Source organism: Entelurus aequoreus, linkage group LG10, assembly GCF_033978785.1.
Source record: "Entelurus aequoreus isolate RoL-2023_Sb linkage group LG10, RoL_Eaeq_v1.1, whole genome shotgun sequence".
Classification (NCBI taxonomy): Eukaryota; Metazoa; Chordata; class Actinopteri; order Syngnathiformes; family Syngnathidae; genus Entelurus; species Entelurus aequoreus.
The window spans coordinates 71242663-71260401 of NC_084740.1; the positions used below are offsets into that span (position 1 = coordinate 71242663).

Here is a 17739-nt window from a genome sequence, read left to right on the forward strand (position 1 = left end):
AAACTATTTCTACTACATCTATATGTACTACACCTATATCTAAAAAAACCCTCTTCCTACTACATCTATATGTACTACACCTACGTATATCTAAAAAAACTATTTCTATTATATCTATATCTACTACACCTATATCTACTACACCTATATCTAAAAAAACTTTCTACTATATCTATATGTACTACAGCTATATAAAAAAAACCTCTTCCAACTACACCTACACATCCTCCTACTACACCTATAAAATTCTTCCTACTACACTTACCTGTATATGTACTACACCTATATCTAAAAAAAACTCTTTCTACATCTATATGTACTACACCTATATCTAAAAAAACCTCTTTCTACTACATCTATATGTACTACACCTATATCTAAAAAAAACTCTTTCTACTACATCTATATGTACTACACCTATATCTAAAAAAAAAACAAAACTTTCTACTACATCTATATGTACTACACCTAAATCTAACAAAAACTATTTCTACTACATCTATATGTACTACACCTATATCAAAAAAAAACTTTCTACTACATCTATATGTACTACACCTATATAAAAAAAAAAACTATTTCTATTACATCTATATGTACTACACCTAAATCTAACAAAAACTCTTTCTACTACATCTATATGTACTACACCTATATCTAAAAAAACTATTTCTACTACATCTATATATACTACACCTATATCTAAAAAAAACTATTTCTACTACATCTATATGTACTACACCTATATCTAAAAAAAACCTCTTCCTACTACATCTATATGTACTACACCTACGTATATCTAAAAAAAACTATTTCTATTATATCTATATCTACTACACCTATATCTACTACACCTATATCTAAAAAAAACTTTCTACTATATCTATATGTACTACAGCTATATAAAAAAAACCTCTTCCAACTACACCTACACATCCTCCTACTACACCTATAAAATTCTTCCTACTACACTTACCTGTATATGTACTACACCTATATCTAAAAAAACCTATTTCTACTACATCTATATGTACTACACCTATATCTAAAAAAAAAAACTCTACTACATCTATATGTACTACACCTATATCTAAAAAAAAACTATTTCTACTACATCTATATGTACTACACCTAAATCTAACAAAAACTCTTTCTACTACATCTATATGTACTACACCTATATCTAAAAAACCATTTCTACTACATCTATATATACTACAACTATATCTAAAAAAAACTATTTCTACTACATCTATATGTACTACACCTAAATCTAACAAAAACTCTTTCTACTGCATCTATATGTACTACACCTATATCTAAAAAAACTATTTCTACTACATCTATATATACTACACCTATATCTAAAAAAAACAATTTCTACTACATCTATATGTACTACACCTATATCTAAAAAAAACCCTCTTCCTACTACATCTATATGTACTACACCTACGTATATCTAAAAAAACTATTTCTATTATATCTATATCTACTACACCTATATCTACTACACCTATATCTAAAAAAACTTTCTACTATATCTATATGTACTACAGCTATATAAAAAAAACCTCTTCCAACTAAACCTACACATCCTCCTACTACACCTATAAAATTCTTCCTACTACACTTACCTGTATATGTACTACACCTATATCTAAAAAAACCTATTTCTACTACATCTATATGTACTACACCTATATCTAAAAAAAAAAAACTCTTTCTACTACATCTATATGTACTACACCTATATCTAAAAAAAACTCTTTCTACTACATCTATATGTACTACACCTATATCTAAAAAAAAAACTATTTCTACTACATCTATATGTAGAACACCTATATCTAAAAAAAAAAACTTTCTACTACATCTATATGTACTACACCTATATCTAAAAAAAACTCTTTCTACTACATCTATATGTACTACACCTATATCTAAAAAAAAAAACCTATTTCTACTACATCTATATGTACTACACCTAAATCTAACAAAAACTCTTTCTACTACATCTATATGTACTACACCTATATCTAAAAAAAACTATTTATACTACATCTATACATACTACACCTATATCTAAAAAAAACCTCTTCCTACTACATCTATATGTACTACATCTACGTATATCTAAAAAAAATATTTCTATTATATCTATATCTACTACACCTATATCTAAAAAAACTTTCTACTATATCTATATGTACTACAGCTATATAAAAAAAACCTCTTCCAACTACACCTACACATCCTCCTACTACACCTATAAAATTCTTCCTACTACACTTACCTGTATATGTACTACACCTATATCTAAAAAAACCTATTTCTACTACATCTATATGTACTACACCTATATCTAAAAAAAAAAACTCTTTCTACTACATCTATATGTACTACACCTATATCTAAAAAAAACCCTATTTCTACTACATCTATATGTACTACACCTATATCTAAAAAAAACTCTTTCTACTACATCTATATGTACTACACCTATATCTAAAAAAAAAAAACTCTTTCTACTACATCTATATGTACTACACCTATATCTAAAAAAAACTATTTCTACTACATCTATATATATTACACCTATATCTAAAAAAACCTCTTCCTACTACATCTATATATACTACACCTACGTATATCTAAAAAAACTATTTCTATTATATCTATATCTACTACACCTATATCTAAAAAAACTTTCTACTATATCTATATGTACTACAGCTATATAAAAAAACCCTCTTCCAACTACACCTACACATCCTCCTACTACACCTATAAAATTCTTCCTACTACACTTACCTGTATATGTACTACACCTATATCTAAAAAAAACCTATTTCTACTACATCTATATGTACTACACCTATATCTAAAAAAAAAAAACTCTTTCTACTACATCTATATGTACTACACCTATATCTAAAAAAAACTCTTTCTACTACATCTATATGTACTACACCTATATCTAAAAAAAAACCTATTTCTACTACATCTATATGTACTACACCTATATCTAAAAAAAACTCTTTCTACTACATCTATATGTACTACACCTATATCTAAAAAAACTATTTCTACTACATCTATATATACTACACCTATATCTAAAAAAAACTCTTTCTACTACATCTATATGTACTACACCTATATCTAAAAAAAACTATTTCTACTACATCTATATATACTACACCTATATCTAAAAAAAACAATTTCTACTACATCTATATGTACTACACCTATATCTAAAAAAAACCTCTTACTACTACATCTATATGTACTACACCTACGTATATCTAAAAAAAACTATTTCTATTATATCTATATCTACTACACCTATATCTAAAAAAACTTTCTACTATATCTATATGTACTACAGCTATATAAAAAAAACCTCTTCCAACTACACCTACACATCCTCCTACTACACCTATAAAATTCTTCCTACTACACTTACCTGTATATGTACTACACCTATATCTAAAAAAACCTATTTCTACTACATCTATATGTACTACACCTATATCTAAAAAAAAAACTCTTTCTACTACATCTATATGTACTACACCTATATCTAAAAAAAACTCTACTACATCTATATGTACTACACCTATATCTAAAAAAAAACCTATTTCTACTACATCTATATGTACTACACCTATATCTAAAAAAAAAACTCTTTCTACTACATCTATATGTACTACACCTATATCTAAAAAAAACTCTTTCTACTACATCTATATGTACTACACCTATATCTAAAAAAAAACATTTCTACTACATCTATATGTACTACACATAAATCTAACAAAAACTCTTTCTACTACATCTATATGTACTACACCTATATCTAAAAAAAACTATTTCTACTACATCTATATATACTACACCTATATCTAAAAAAAACCTCTTCCTACTACATCTATATGTACTACACCTACGTATATCTAAAAAAACTATTTCTATTATATCTATATCTACTACACCTATATCTAAAAAAACTTTCTACTATATCTATATGTACTACAGCTATATAAAAAAAACCTCTTCCAACTACACCTACACATCCTCCTACTACACCTATAAAATTCTTCCTACTACACTTACCTGTATATGTACTACACCTATATCTAAAAAAACCTATTTCTACTACATCTATATGTACTACACCTATATCTAAAAAAAACTCTTTCTACTACATCTATATGTACTACACCTAAATCTAACAAAAACTCTTTCTACTACATCTATATGTACTACACCTATATCTAAAAAAAACTCTTTCTACTACATCTATATGTACTACACCTATATCTAAAAAAAAAACTATTTCTATTACATCTATATGTACTACACCTAAATCTAACAAAAACTCTTTCTACTACATCTATATGTACTACACCTATATCTAAAAAAACTATTTCTACTACATCTATATATACTACACCTATATCTAAAAAAATCTATTTCTACTACATCTATATGTACTACACCTATATCTAAAAAAAACCTCTTCCTACTACATCTATATGTACTACACCTACGTATATCTAAAAAAACTATTTCTATTATATCTATATCTACTACACCTATATCTACTACACCTATATCTAAAAAAACTTTCTACTATATATATATGTACTACAGCTATATAAAAAAAACCTCTTCCAACTACACCTACACATCCTCCTACTACACCTATAAAATTCTTCCTACTACACTTACCTGTATATGTACTACACCTATATCTAAAAAAACCTATTTCTACTACATCTATATGTACTACACCTATATCTAAAAAAAAAACTCTTTCTACTACATCTATATGTACTACACCTATATCTAAAAAAAACTCTTTCTACTACATCTATATGTACTACACCTATATCTAAAAAAAACTCTTTCTACTACATCTATATGTACTACACCTATATCTAAAAAAAACCTATTTCTACTACATCTATATGTACTACACCTATATCTAAAAAAAAAAACTCTTTCTACTACATCTATATGTACTACACCTATATCTAAAAAAAAACTCTTTGTACTACATCTATATGTACTACACCTATATCTAAAAAAAAACTCTTCCTACTACATCTATATGTACTACACCTACGTATATCTAAAAAAAACTATTTCTATTATATCTATATCTACTACACCTATATCTAAAAAAACTTTCTACTATATCTATATGTACTACAGCTATATAAAAAAAACTACCTACAACTACACCTACACATCCTCCTACTACACCTATAAAATTATTCCTACTACACCTATATCTAAAAAAACCCTCCTCCTACTCCACCTAGTAAACTCCTCCTACTCCACCTCTGAAACTCCTCCTGTCCCACCTCTGAAACTCCTCCTGTTCCACCTATGAAACTACTCCTGTTCCACCTATGAAACTCCTCCTACTCCACCTATGAAACTCCTCCTACTCCACCTATGAAACTCCTCCTACTCCACCTGAGCTAGCGTACTCACCTTATGTCCAGGCGTGCCAGGGACACCTGGATGAGCCTGTAAGGACACACAAGTAGCTTCATTGAGTAACAAAAAGGGTTCTAGGGTTGAGCTCTGAGGAACACCACAGGTTCCAGCAAAGATCTTTGATGGCCAACTGATGGTTTAGAAACAAAGAGCATCTTGTCCTTACAGGATCTCCTGAGGGTCCTGGGTCTCCTTTGAGGCCCTGGCCTCCCTGAAAGAACATCAACACATAAATGTTTATAAAAAATACAAAACACATAATTAGATTTACATAGCGCTTTTCTTGACACTCAAAGTGCTTAAAAATAATACAAACACATAAATGTTTATAAATAATACACACCAAGATACGCACTTACACGCAAACCTGCTGGTCCTTTATTGCCCTGCCAATATAAACACAATATTGTAAAATGTAAAAACTTCACCATTTACAACAAATCTTTGTGAATAAAACCACGACTGACTTGACAAAAACATCATCCAGTCATGTGACTACCTTCAACAGTCATGTGACTACCTTCAACAGTCATGTGACTACCTTCAACAGTCATGTGACTACTTTCAACAGTCATGTGACTACCTTCAACAGTCATGTGACTACCTTCAACAGTCATGTGACTACCTTCAACAGTCATGTGACTACCTTCAACAGTCATGTGACTACCTTCAACAGTCATGTGACTACCTTCAACAGTCATGTGACTACCTTCAACAGTCATGTGATTACCTTCAACAGTCATGTGACTACCTTCAACAGTCATGTGACTACCTTCAACAGTCATGTGATTACCTTCAACAGTCATGTGACTACCTTCAACAGTCATGTGACTACCTTCAACAGTCATGTGACTACCTTCAACAGTCATGTGACTACCTTCAACAGTCATGTGACTACCTTCAACACGCACGCTGATCCTGGCGCACCTTCAAGACCTCGCCAGCCTCGGAAGCCTTTCTCTCCCTGAACACAAATGATTCTAATAATTATAACATCAACTTATTATTTGTATTATTCTAATGATTACATCAACTTACTTTCTCTCTAAATTAGAACAATTACCATATTTACGACAACAACTAAGATAATTACTACACCAACTTATTATTTTTCTTATTGTAATAATTACAACATAAACTTACTTTCTCGAAACAAAAATAATTACAATAATTAAAACATTTATCTTCTCTGTCTCAACAAAAATAATGACTATAAATACAATAACTATAATATTTATAACAAACTTATTATTTTTCTTCCCCACAAGAACAATATTTACAATATATTTCATTATAAATGATACACAAAATGATCTTCTCTCCGTCAAAAAATTACAATAATAATTACAATAACAAGAAAAACATCTCTCCAGCCACAAAAATAATTACAACACAAAAAAATTACAAAATCATAATAATTACAACACAAAACATTAATTACAACACAAAAAATTTACAAAAATCAGAATAATTGCTACACAATAAAATTGACCAAAATCGTAACACAAAAACTGACAAAAGTCATAATTATAAGGCAAAAAATTGACAAAAATTATATTTACAACACAAAAAATTGAAAATAACTATAATAGCAACACAAAAAATTTACTAAAATAATAATTCCAACATAAAAAAAGGACAAAAATCATAATTACAGCGCAAAAATGTACAAAGATCATAATTACAATGCAAAAATCATAATTACAACAAACAATTTCACACAAATCATAATAATTACAACACAAACATTTTTACAAAAATCATAACACAAAAACTGACAAAAATCATAATTACAACGCAAAAAATGTACAACTATAATTACAACGCAAAAAATTGACAAACATAATTACAATGCAAAAAATTACAAACTTATTTACCAAACAAAAAATTGACAACTATAATAACACAAAAAATTGACAAAAATAATAATTACAACATTAAAAAATCATAATTACAGCGCAAAAAATTGACAAAAATCACAAATAATTACAACACATAAAATTGACAAAAATTATAATTACAATGCAAAAATCATAATTACAACACAAAAAATTGGTCAAAAATCATAATTACAACATAAAAATGACAAAAATCATAATTACAGCGCACAAAATTTACACAAATCATAATCACAACACAAAAAATGTACACAAATCATAATAATTACAACACAAACATAGTATCTTCTCTCTCAGAACAAAATAATTCTAATATTATAGAATTATATAATACCTTGTGACCAGGTTTTCCTATTGCTCCTGATAGTCCTTTCTCTCCTTGGGGACCCATCACACCTGATTCCCCCTGAAACACACACAATACTTGACACACAACACCTGGACTTCTCCTGTGCATGTGTGTGCGGGTGCGGGTCCTTACCTTAGATCCTTGGGGTCCTCTACATCCCTTTAAAAAAAAAATCAGAATAACGACAAATATATTCACAATAACAATATTAATAAATATTATTATTAATAATAATAAAAGCGTATAACTGTTGCTAAGCTAATGTTCTCTATTTGAGGTTTGATCCTCACATAAGGTTTATGGAACATAAATTGTATGGCTGTACATTTATTATACTATTTATTGTATAATAAAATTCAACAACAATAACAAAATAATTCACGAAAGGTTATTTTATAATAAAGTATATTTTAAGTTAAAAAAAATGAAATATTTAAATAAATGGTATTTGTATTTATTTTATTTTTAATAAGATGACAACTTAATGTTCATTACACACGTAACACACACACACACACACAACTCTACTACAAAAGATGATGTAACATCAACCATGTGTTTCCCATATTAATATTACATAAACATCACTCAAGTCTAACCTCAGTGGTTCTATAACTTTTTTGGCTCTCCAAGTACCACCATAATGACATCCCTAAAATACAGTAGTGTAGTAGACCTAAGTATTCATTAAGTACCACCATAATGACATCCCTAAAATACAGTAGTGTAGTAGACCTAAGTATTCATTAAGTACCACCATAATGACATCCCTAAAATACAGTAGTGTAGTAGGTCTAAGTATTCATTAAGTACCACCATAATGACAACATTAAAATACAGTAGTGTAGTAGGTATAAGTATTCATTAAGTACCACCATAATGACATCCCTAAAATACAGTAGTGTAGTAGACCTAAGTATTCATTAAGTACCACCATAATGACATCCCTAAAATACAGTAGTGTAGTAGACCTAAGTATTCATTAAGTACCACCATAATGACATCCCTAAAATACAGTAGTGTAGTAGGTCTAAGTATTCATTAAGTACCACCATAATGACATCCCTAAAATACAGTAGTGTAGTAGACCTAAGTATTCATTAAGTACCACCATAATGACAACATTAAAATACAGTAGTGTAGTAGGTCTAAGTATTCACTAAAACAAGACAGAGGTTTAACACGTATATTCAATGTTGGAAATAAAACACTGTACTTTAATCAAGTGATTATTTTTTGATGCACCACTAGTACACGCACCTGTCTGACAACCCCTATAATACAATTTACAGTACAACATGCATGTGTCCTTGTATAATTTTACATGATATATAATTTAAAGTAAATCATGCTACAATACATTTGACAATATTGTAATAATGTTTTGTTATCTTGTCAAATTATTTATTTCAAATGATTTGAGGAGTTCTGACCCACCTTCTCCCCTTGAGGTCCAGTGATGAATTCTGTTATATCAACCTGATCAAACATCAATAATATTCATCAATATGATTATATCAACCTGATCAAACATCAATAATATTCAATATGATTATATGAACCTGATCAAACTTCAATAATATTCATCAATGTGATTATATCAACCTGATCAAACATCAATATGATTATATCAACCTGATCAAACATCAATAATATTCATCAATATGATTATATCAACCTGATCAAACATCAATAATATTCATCAATGTGATTATATCAACCTGATCAAACTTCAATAATATTCATCAATATGATTATATCAACCTGATCAAACATTAATAATATTCAATATGATTATATCAACCTGATCAAACATCAATAATATTCAATATGATTATATGAACCTGATCAAACTTCAATAATATTCATCAATGTGATTATGTCAACCTGATCAAACATCAATAATATTCATCAATGTGATTATATCAACCTGATCAAACTTCAATAATATTCATCAATATGATTATATGAACCTGATCAAACATCAATAATATTCATCAATGTGATTATATCAACCTGATCAAACATCAATAATATTCAATATGATTATATGAACCTGATCAAACTTCAATAATATTCATCAATGTGATTATGTCAACCTGATCAAACATCAATAATATTCATCAATGTGATTATATCAACCTGATCAAACTTCAATAATATTCATCAATATGATTATATGAACCTGATCAAACATCAATAATATTCATCAATGTGATTATATCAACCTGATCAAACATCAATAATATTCAATATGATTATATGAACCTGATCAAACTTCAATAATATTCATCAATGTGATTATATCAACCTGATCAAACATCAATAATATTCAATATGATTACGGTATATGAACCTGATCAAACATCAATAATATTCAATATGATTAAATTAACCTGATCAAACTTCAATAATATTCATCAATGTGATTATGTCAACCTGATCAAACTTCAATAATATTCATCAATATGATTATATCAACCTGATCAAACATCAATAATATTCATCAATGTGATTATATCAACCTGATCAAACATCAATAATATTCATCAATATGATTATATCAACCTGATCAAACATCAATAATATTCATCAATGTGATTATATCAACCTGATCAAACTTCAATAATATTCATCAATATGATTATATCAACCTGATCAAACATCAATAATATTCAATATGATTAAATGAACCTGATCAAACTTCAATAATATTCATCAATGTGATTATGTCAACCTGATCAAACATCAATAATATTCAATATGATTATATCAACCTGATCAAACATCAATAATATTCATCAATGTGATTATGTCAACCTGATCAAACATCAATAATATTCATCAATGTGGTTATATCAACCTGATCAAACTTCAATAATATTCATCAATATGATTATATCAACCTGATCAAACATCAATAATATTCATCAATGTGATTATATCAACCTGATCAAACATCAATAATATTCAGTATGATTATATGAACCTGATCAAACTTCAATAATATTCATCAATATGATTATATCAACCTGATCAAACATCAATAATATTCATCAATGTGATTATATCAACCTGATCAAACATCAATAATATTCATCAATATGATTATATCAACCTGATCAAACATCAATAATATTCATCAATGTGATTATATCAACCTGATCAAACTTCAATAATATTCATCAATATGATTATATCAACCTGATCAAACATCAATAATATTCAATATGATTAAATGAACCTGATCAAACTTCAATAATATTCATCAATGTGATTATGTCAACCTGATCAAACATCAATAATATTCAATATGATTATATCAACCTGATCAAACATCAATAATATTCATCAATGTGATTATGTCAACCTGATCAAACATCAATAATATTCATCAATGTGGTTATATCAACCTGATCAAACTTCAATAATATTCATCAATATGATTATATCAACCTGATCAAACATCAATAATATTCATCAATGTGATTATATCAACCTGATCAAACATCAATAATATTCAGTATGATTATATGAACCTGATCAAACTTCAATAATATTCATCAATATGATTATATCAACCTGATCAAACATTAATAATATTCAATATGATTATATAAACCTGATCAAATTTCAATAATATTCATCAATATGATTATATCAACCTGATCAAACTTCCATAATATTCATCAATATGATTATATCAACCTGATCAAACATCAATAATATTCATCAATATGATTATATCAACCTGATCAAACATCAATAATATTCATCAATATGATTATATCAACCTGATCAAACATCAATAATATTCATCAATATGATTATATCAACCTGATCAAACATCAATAATATTCATCAATATGATTGTCAACCTGATCAAACATCAATAATATGATTCAATGATTATCAGATCAATAACATGTGCAGGAGGTACACCTGCACCAGGTCATGTATTTGCTGTATGGACTTGACACAAGGTGGTGCAGGTGTACATATATATTGAATGTTGTCATGGTTACCGTCACTTCCTGTCTGTGCTGCAGGGGAGGAAACAATGGCGGAGGAGGAGGAGGAAAGAAAAGAGGACATCTTTCTTCTTCTCTCAAAGCCACAAGTCCTGCAAGGAAAATAACTCTTAAAGATGGCCGACATTATTGATTACTAATATTGTTGATCATGTGACTTAGTCGGTTGATCACCAACACATATTTACTACTTGTTGATCATGTGACTTAGTTGATCACAATACTTTTTACTACATATTAATCATGTGACTTAGTTGGTTGATCACCAATACATTATTCCTACTTGTTGATCATGTGACTTACTTAATTGATCGCCAACACATTTACTACTTGTTGATCATGTGACTTAGTTGATCACAATTTTATTTACTACATATTGATCATGTGATTTAGTTGATCATCAATAAATTGTTGCTACTTGTTGATTATGTGACTTAGTTGATCACAATACTTTTTACTACATATTGATCATGTGACTTAGTTAATCTAATAATCACAATACTTTTTACTACATATTGATCATGTAACTTAGTTGATCACAAAACTTTTTACTACATATTGATCATGTGACTTACTTAGATGATCAATAAATGTTTACTGCATATTGATCATGTGACTTAGTTGATCACAATACTTTTTAACTGCATATTGATCATGTGACTTAGTTAATCACAATACTTTTTACTACATATTGATCATGTAACTTAGTTGATCACAAAACGTGTTACTACTTATTGATCATGTGACTTACTTAGATGATCAATAAATGTTTACTACATATTGACCATGTAACTTAGTTGATCACAATACTTTTTTACTACATATTGATCATGAGACTTAGTTGGTTGATCAATACATCGAACTACATGTCATTAATCAAGTGACTTGCAGAGTTGATCACAATACTTTGTACTACTTATTGATCGTGTGATTTACTTAGTTGATCACAATACTTTTTACTACATATTGATCATGTGACTTAGTTGGTTGATCAATACATTGAACTACATGTCATTAATCAAGTGACTTGCAGAGTTGATCGCAATACTTTGTACTACTTACTGATCATGTGACTTAGTTAATCACCAAGACATTTTCACTACTTATTGATCATGTGACTTACTTATTCGATCAATACATTTTTACTGCATATTGATCATGTGACTTAGTTGATCGCAATACTTTTTACTACCTATTGATCATGTGACTTACTTAGTTGATCACCAAGACATTTTCACTATATATCAATCATGTGACTTAGTTGATCACCAATACATTTTTACTACATATTGATCAGGTGACTTAGTTGGTTGATTAATACATTGAACTACATGTCATTGATCAAGTGACTTGCAGTTGATCACAATACACTTTCACTACTTATTGATCAATACATTCTACTATACTACTTATTGATCGCACAAATGACTAAATCCATCACCAATACATTTCACTAGATAAATTCAACATGTGAGTTAATTGTTTAATACATTTGGGTGACATATTGATCATGTGACTTTATTGATAGTAATTCAGTTTTACTGATCATGTAACTTAAGTCGGTCATCAATACATTTTAGTAGTTAGTATTTATGTATGTTAATTTATCGATACATTTTACTCCATATTGGTCATATGACTTAATTGATAGTAGGATTGGGCCGGTAATAAGATATCAATATGAAATGCGTTTGATAAAATATTCGAAATATACTGTATTTGTGTTTTTTGGTCAGAAGAAACAATAAATTATGAAGCAAGATTCGTTTTATGGAGTCATTCGTGGTTTAGGAGACCAGGAAACAGGAAGGTGTCACTGAGCAACGGAAGGGACAAGCTATCGGCCAATCGGTTGACAGTATTCACCGAGCAATGGGAGGTACACGCTAACAGCCAATCACGTAACAGTATCAACTCCACCTTTCCTGCTGTTCGGCTCCCACCTCCCAGTCCCAGATCGCAGTCGTGGAGCTCAGGGGCGACTTTTCCTCCGGGTGTCACACCCTTCACTCTACCTGACAGCGGGTCTGCTATTGTCGTAAAAATTTGGTCGCTTTATTCTCATTTCTTCAGGACACATTCGCCAGTCGCCACTCACACAACACACTGCCATTCTTAAAGGAACACACACACACACATCTCTCATAACTAGTGGGGTTTTTGCCGTCTTTTTGTCTCGCTGTGGATTCTCTGCATGGAGCGAGAAGAGAAACAAATATCTTCACAGGTCAACTTAATAACAGAAACTTGTATTTGGTTTTATTGGCTTTAATGCAGACTGTGGCAACATGCGGACACTTGTCTGTTTAATCAGTGTAGTCTTCAACAGCAGATACACTACTGCCATCTAGTGGTTTAAATCTGCAACTACCTTCAAGTCTATCTCCCTGGTTGCCAGACACTGATGAATAGCACGCTTAAACAAGTCATAAAAAGTATCAATAATTATCGATCAATATAGAAAGCGTATATCGTGATATAGTTTTCGGTCGTATCGCCCAGCCCTCGTTGATAGTAATTCAGTTCACTACATATTATTGATCGTGGATCTTACGTCGGCCATCAATACATTTTAGTACTTAGTATTCATGGGAGTTAACTGATCGATACATTTCACTGCATATTGGTCATATGACTTAATTGATCAATACATTTAGGTGACACATTGATCAAGTTGGTCAATACATTTTAGTTCATACGGCTAATGTGACTTATTTGATTAATACATTATATTATTGATCATGTGAATGTATGACATTGATGGCGGGACTTAAGTTGATCACCGTTTACTACAAATTATTGATCATGTAACTTAAGTTGGTTATTAGTACTTACAAATAATGAGAGTTAACTGACCAAAACATTTAATTATTGCATATTGGTCATGTGACTTAACTGATCAAGACACTTCTCTGCATATCAATCATTTAACAATTGATCCTATTTGGGTGACATATTGATCAAGCGACTTACGTTGGTCAATACATTTTACCACATATTGATCATGCGCCTTAGACGATTACCAATACATTTAAGTATATATTATTGATCAATACCTTTCACAACATTGATAATGCGCCATAGTTGATTACCAATACATTTAAGTACATATTATTGATCATGTGATTTAGTTGATCAATACATTTCACGACATTGATCATGTGACTTAGTTGATTACATTGAAGTATATATTATTGATCATGGGACTTTGCTGATCGATACATTTCACGACATTATTGATCATGCGCCTTAGTTGATTACCAATACATTTAAGTACATATTATTGATCATGTGACTCAGTTCATCAATACATTTCACGACATTGATCATGTGACTTAGTTGATTACATTGAAGTATATAATATTGATCATGGGACTTTGCTGATCGATACATTTCACGACATTATTGATCATGCGCCTTAGATGATTACGGATTACACATTTAAGTATATATTATTGATCATGCGAACTAGTTGATAAATACTTTTCCCGACAATATTGATCATGTGCCTTACTTGGATGATTAACAATACATGCAGGTATATACTATTGATCTTGTGACTTAGCTAATGAATGCATTTTACATTATTGATCATGTGCCTTAGTTGATTACCAGTACATTTAAGTACATATTGATCATGTGACTTAGTTGATTACCAATACATTTAAGTATATATTATTGAGCATGTGCATTTAGCTGATCAGTACATTTCACGATATTGATCATGTGACCTACTTAGTTCATCACCAATACATTTAAGTATTATTGATCATGTGACTTGGCTGATCAGTACATTTCACGCTATTATTGATCATGTGCCTGACTCAGTTGAGTACCAACACATGCAAGTATATACTATTGATTGATCACATGACTTGAGTGGCATATTGATCATGTAACTTGGCCAATCAGTACATTTCACAATATTATTGATCATGTGCCTGACTCAGTTGAGTACCAACACATGTAAGTATATACTATTGATTGATGACGAGACTTGAGTGGCATATTGATCATGTGACTTACTGCTGCTGGAGGATGGATGGACTGCCAGGAGCGTCAAGACGTGTCCCAGAAGAAGCTGAAGCGACATCCAACACTTTATGATCATCATCCCTCGAGTCGTCTTTGGAAGATCCTCTCCTGACGCGTCCTGGCTCCTAGTTGTGTGGGAATGCAGCACAGCATTTGGCAACCACTTTTTCTGCAGACATAAACACATCTTCACTTCTGCATGGGGGGAGGTAGGGGAGAGACACTTAAGAGGATGAAGGCGCACAAACATTCCATCGAGTGGTGCTTCTTCTCCTTATAGACAATCACATCAAGTCAATTCATCTGTTCCAGGGTCAAACTGTGGCCCAGGCAGTGTTTCAAGTCAAATTTAGCAAGTGAAAAAATACGAGGTATGACACAGGTCAAGTAAAACTAGTCCTTGTAGTAAACAGGAAGTTGTTTGCAGAACATTACTGTCAACTAGTGAACTTTCAAAGCTCAATGCCCAGCTCTATGGTTATCATCACACTTTTGAAAAATGAACAGAAAACACTTTCAAAACTCCAGTTTTTCTTTCAAATACATTCATTCCAATGTTTTTATTTTAACTGATTAAAAAGCACACATGACAATAAAAATAAATGCTAACCTACTTGTTAGCTTAAAACAAGTCATCGTTCTACAATATTTACAAGCTAAACACACAGAGTGTGTGTATGTTAAAACAAGGGTCGTTTGGTAAAACGCAGACGAAGAAGTGACTTTAAAAACCAAAAACAAAAGGGCACAGGGGGTGTTGTCCACGGAGCAATCAGGGACGCTCCTGAGCGGCGCCGAGACGAACACTCATCTCCAGAACGACGCGCCTCGTGAGGCCCGTCAGACGCTGATGGACGTCCAACAGCTGCTGGGGAGAACATTGGTTGAGAAGAGGCGGAGTCATCTCGCTGTCCAGAGAGTCCAGCTGGGACAGGAGACCCCATTGAGCCACTGAAGGAGCCTCGGGGACCCCGGTGGGGGTTTGGAGGCTTGAGTGCTCGTCACCCTGCCCGGTAGGAACTGGACCTGGCTGGTCCACCAACTCTGTGGCTGCACAAAGAGATAATCAGATAACCTATTTTTAAACCACAACTTCAAACTCTTCATGGAATTTTTTACTTTTATAAGACCCATTCAGTCGTGGGAGCGACTTAAATTTGTTGTCTTAATAACTCTGCTGCCTCTGTAACTTGTATGATATTTGACGTGGCGCTAATGAGCACAAAACAAGCAGTTTTAATGCTGGACACAACTGCACTGCTGACACACTGCTGCCATCTATAAACGTATATTCATTTTATTATTACCTGTATTATTAAGTGAACATCTGATGTTTGTGTTATATTGTTTTGACCTTTAATATCATATTTAATAAGTTATATTTACCTAATTATATATATATATATATATATATATATATATATATATATATATATATATATATATATATATATATATACACACACAACCATTATTCTCTAAATAACTTATTAAATGTAATCAAATATTTAATTAAATAAACTTTTATTAGATAGTTTGTGTTCCCTTTCAAGTTAGTTGACTATTTTAAAATGCACATTAGTTCCACAAACAGACCAGTGGGTGAACGCATGATTAGAGAAACAAAATTGAAGGTTTTATTCAAAGTGCTTAGAAGGGCCTGATGGTTTAACACAGATGTCAAACTCAAGGCCCGCGGGCCATATCTGGCCCTGCACGTCATTATCATATGGCCCGCAAAAGCCTGGAAATAATATGCATCAATAAAATACCTTCTATTTTCTTTCTTTACTAAAAGGTATAAGGGTTTTTTTCTAGTTTGAAAGGGAAAACAAATGGTGTGACAAATATTGCAACAAATATTATATTATCTAACTTTTTGGGTCAAAATCCAAATAAATACTTAAATATC

The 17739-nt window shown here is 30.6% G+C and overlaps 1 protein-coding gene across 1 annotated transcript in view; it reads right to left on the reverse strand.

The window, feature by feature from the left end:
• Positions 1-16286: 16286 nt before the first annotated feature.
• LOC133658998 (telomere-associated protein RIF1-like) overlaps positions 16287-17739 on the reverse strand; it is a 45242-nt gene continuing 43789 nt past the window's right edge. Inside the window, exon 35 of the mRNA XM_062061584.1 lies at positions 16287-16877. Within this exon, the coding sequence (XP_061917568.1) occupies positions 16600-16877 (278 nt within the window). The 3' untranslated portion in view covers positions 16287-16599. The remainder of the gene's footprint in view (positions 16878-17739) is intronic.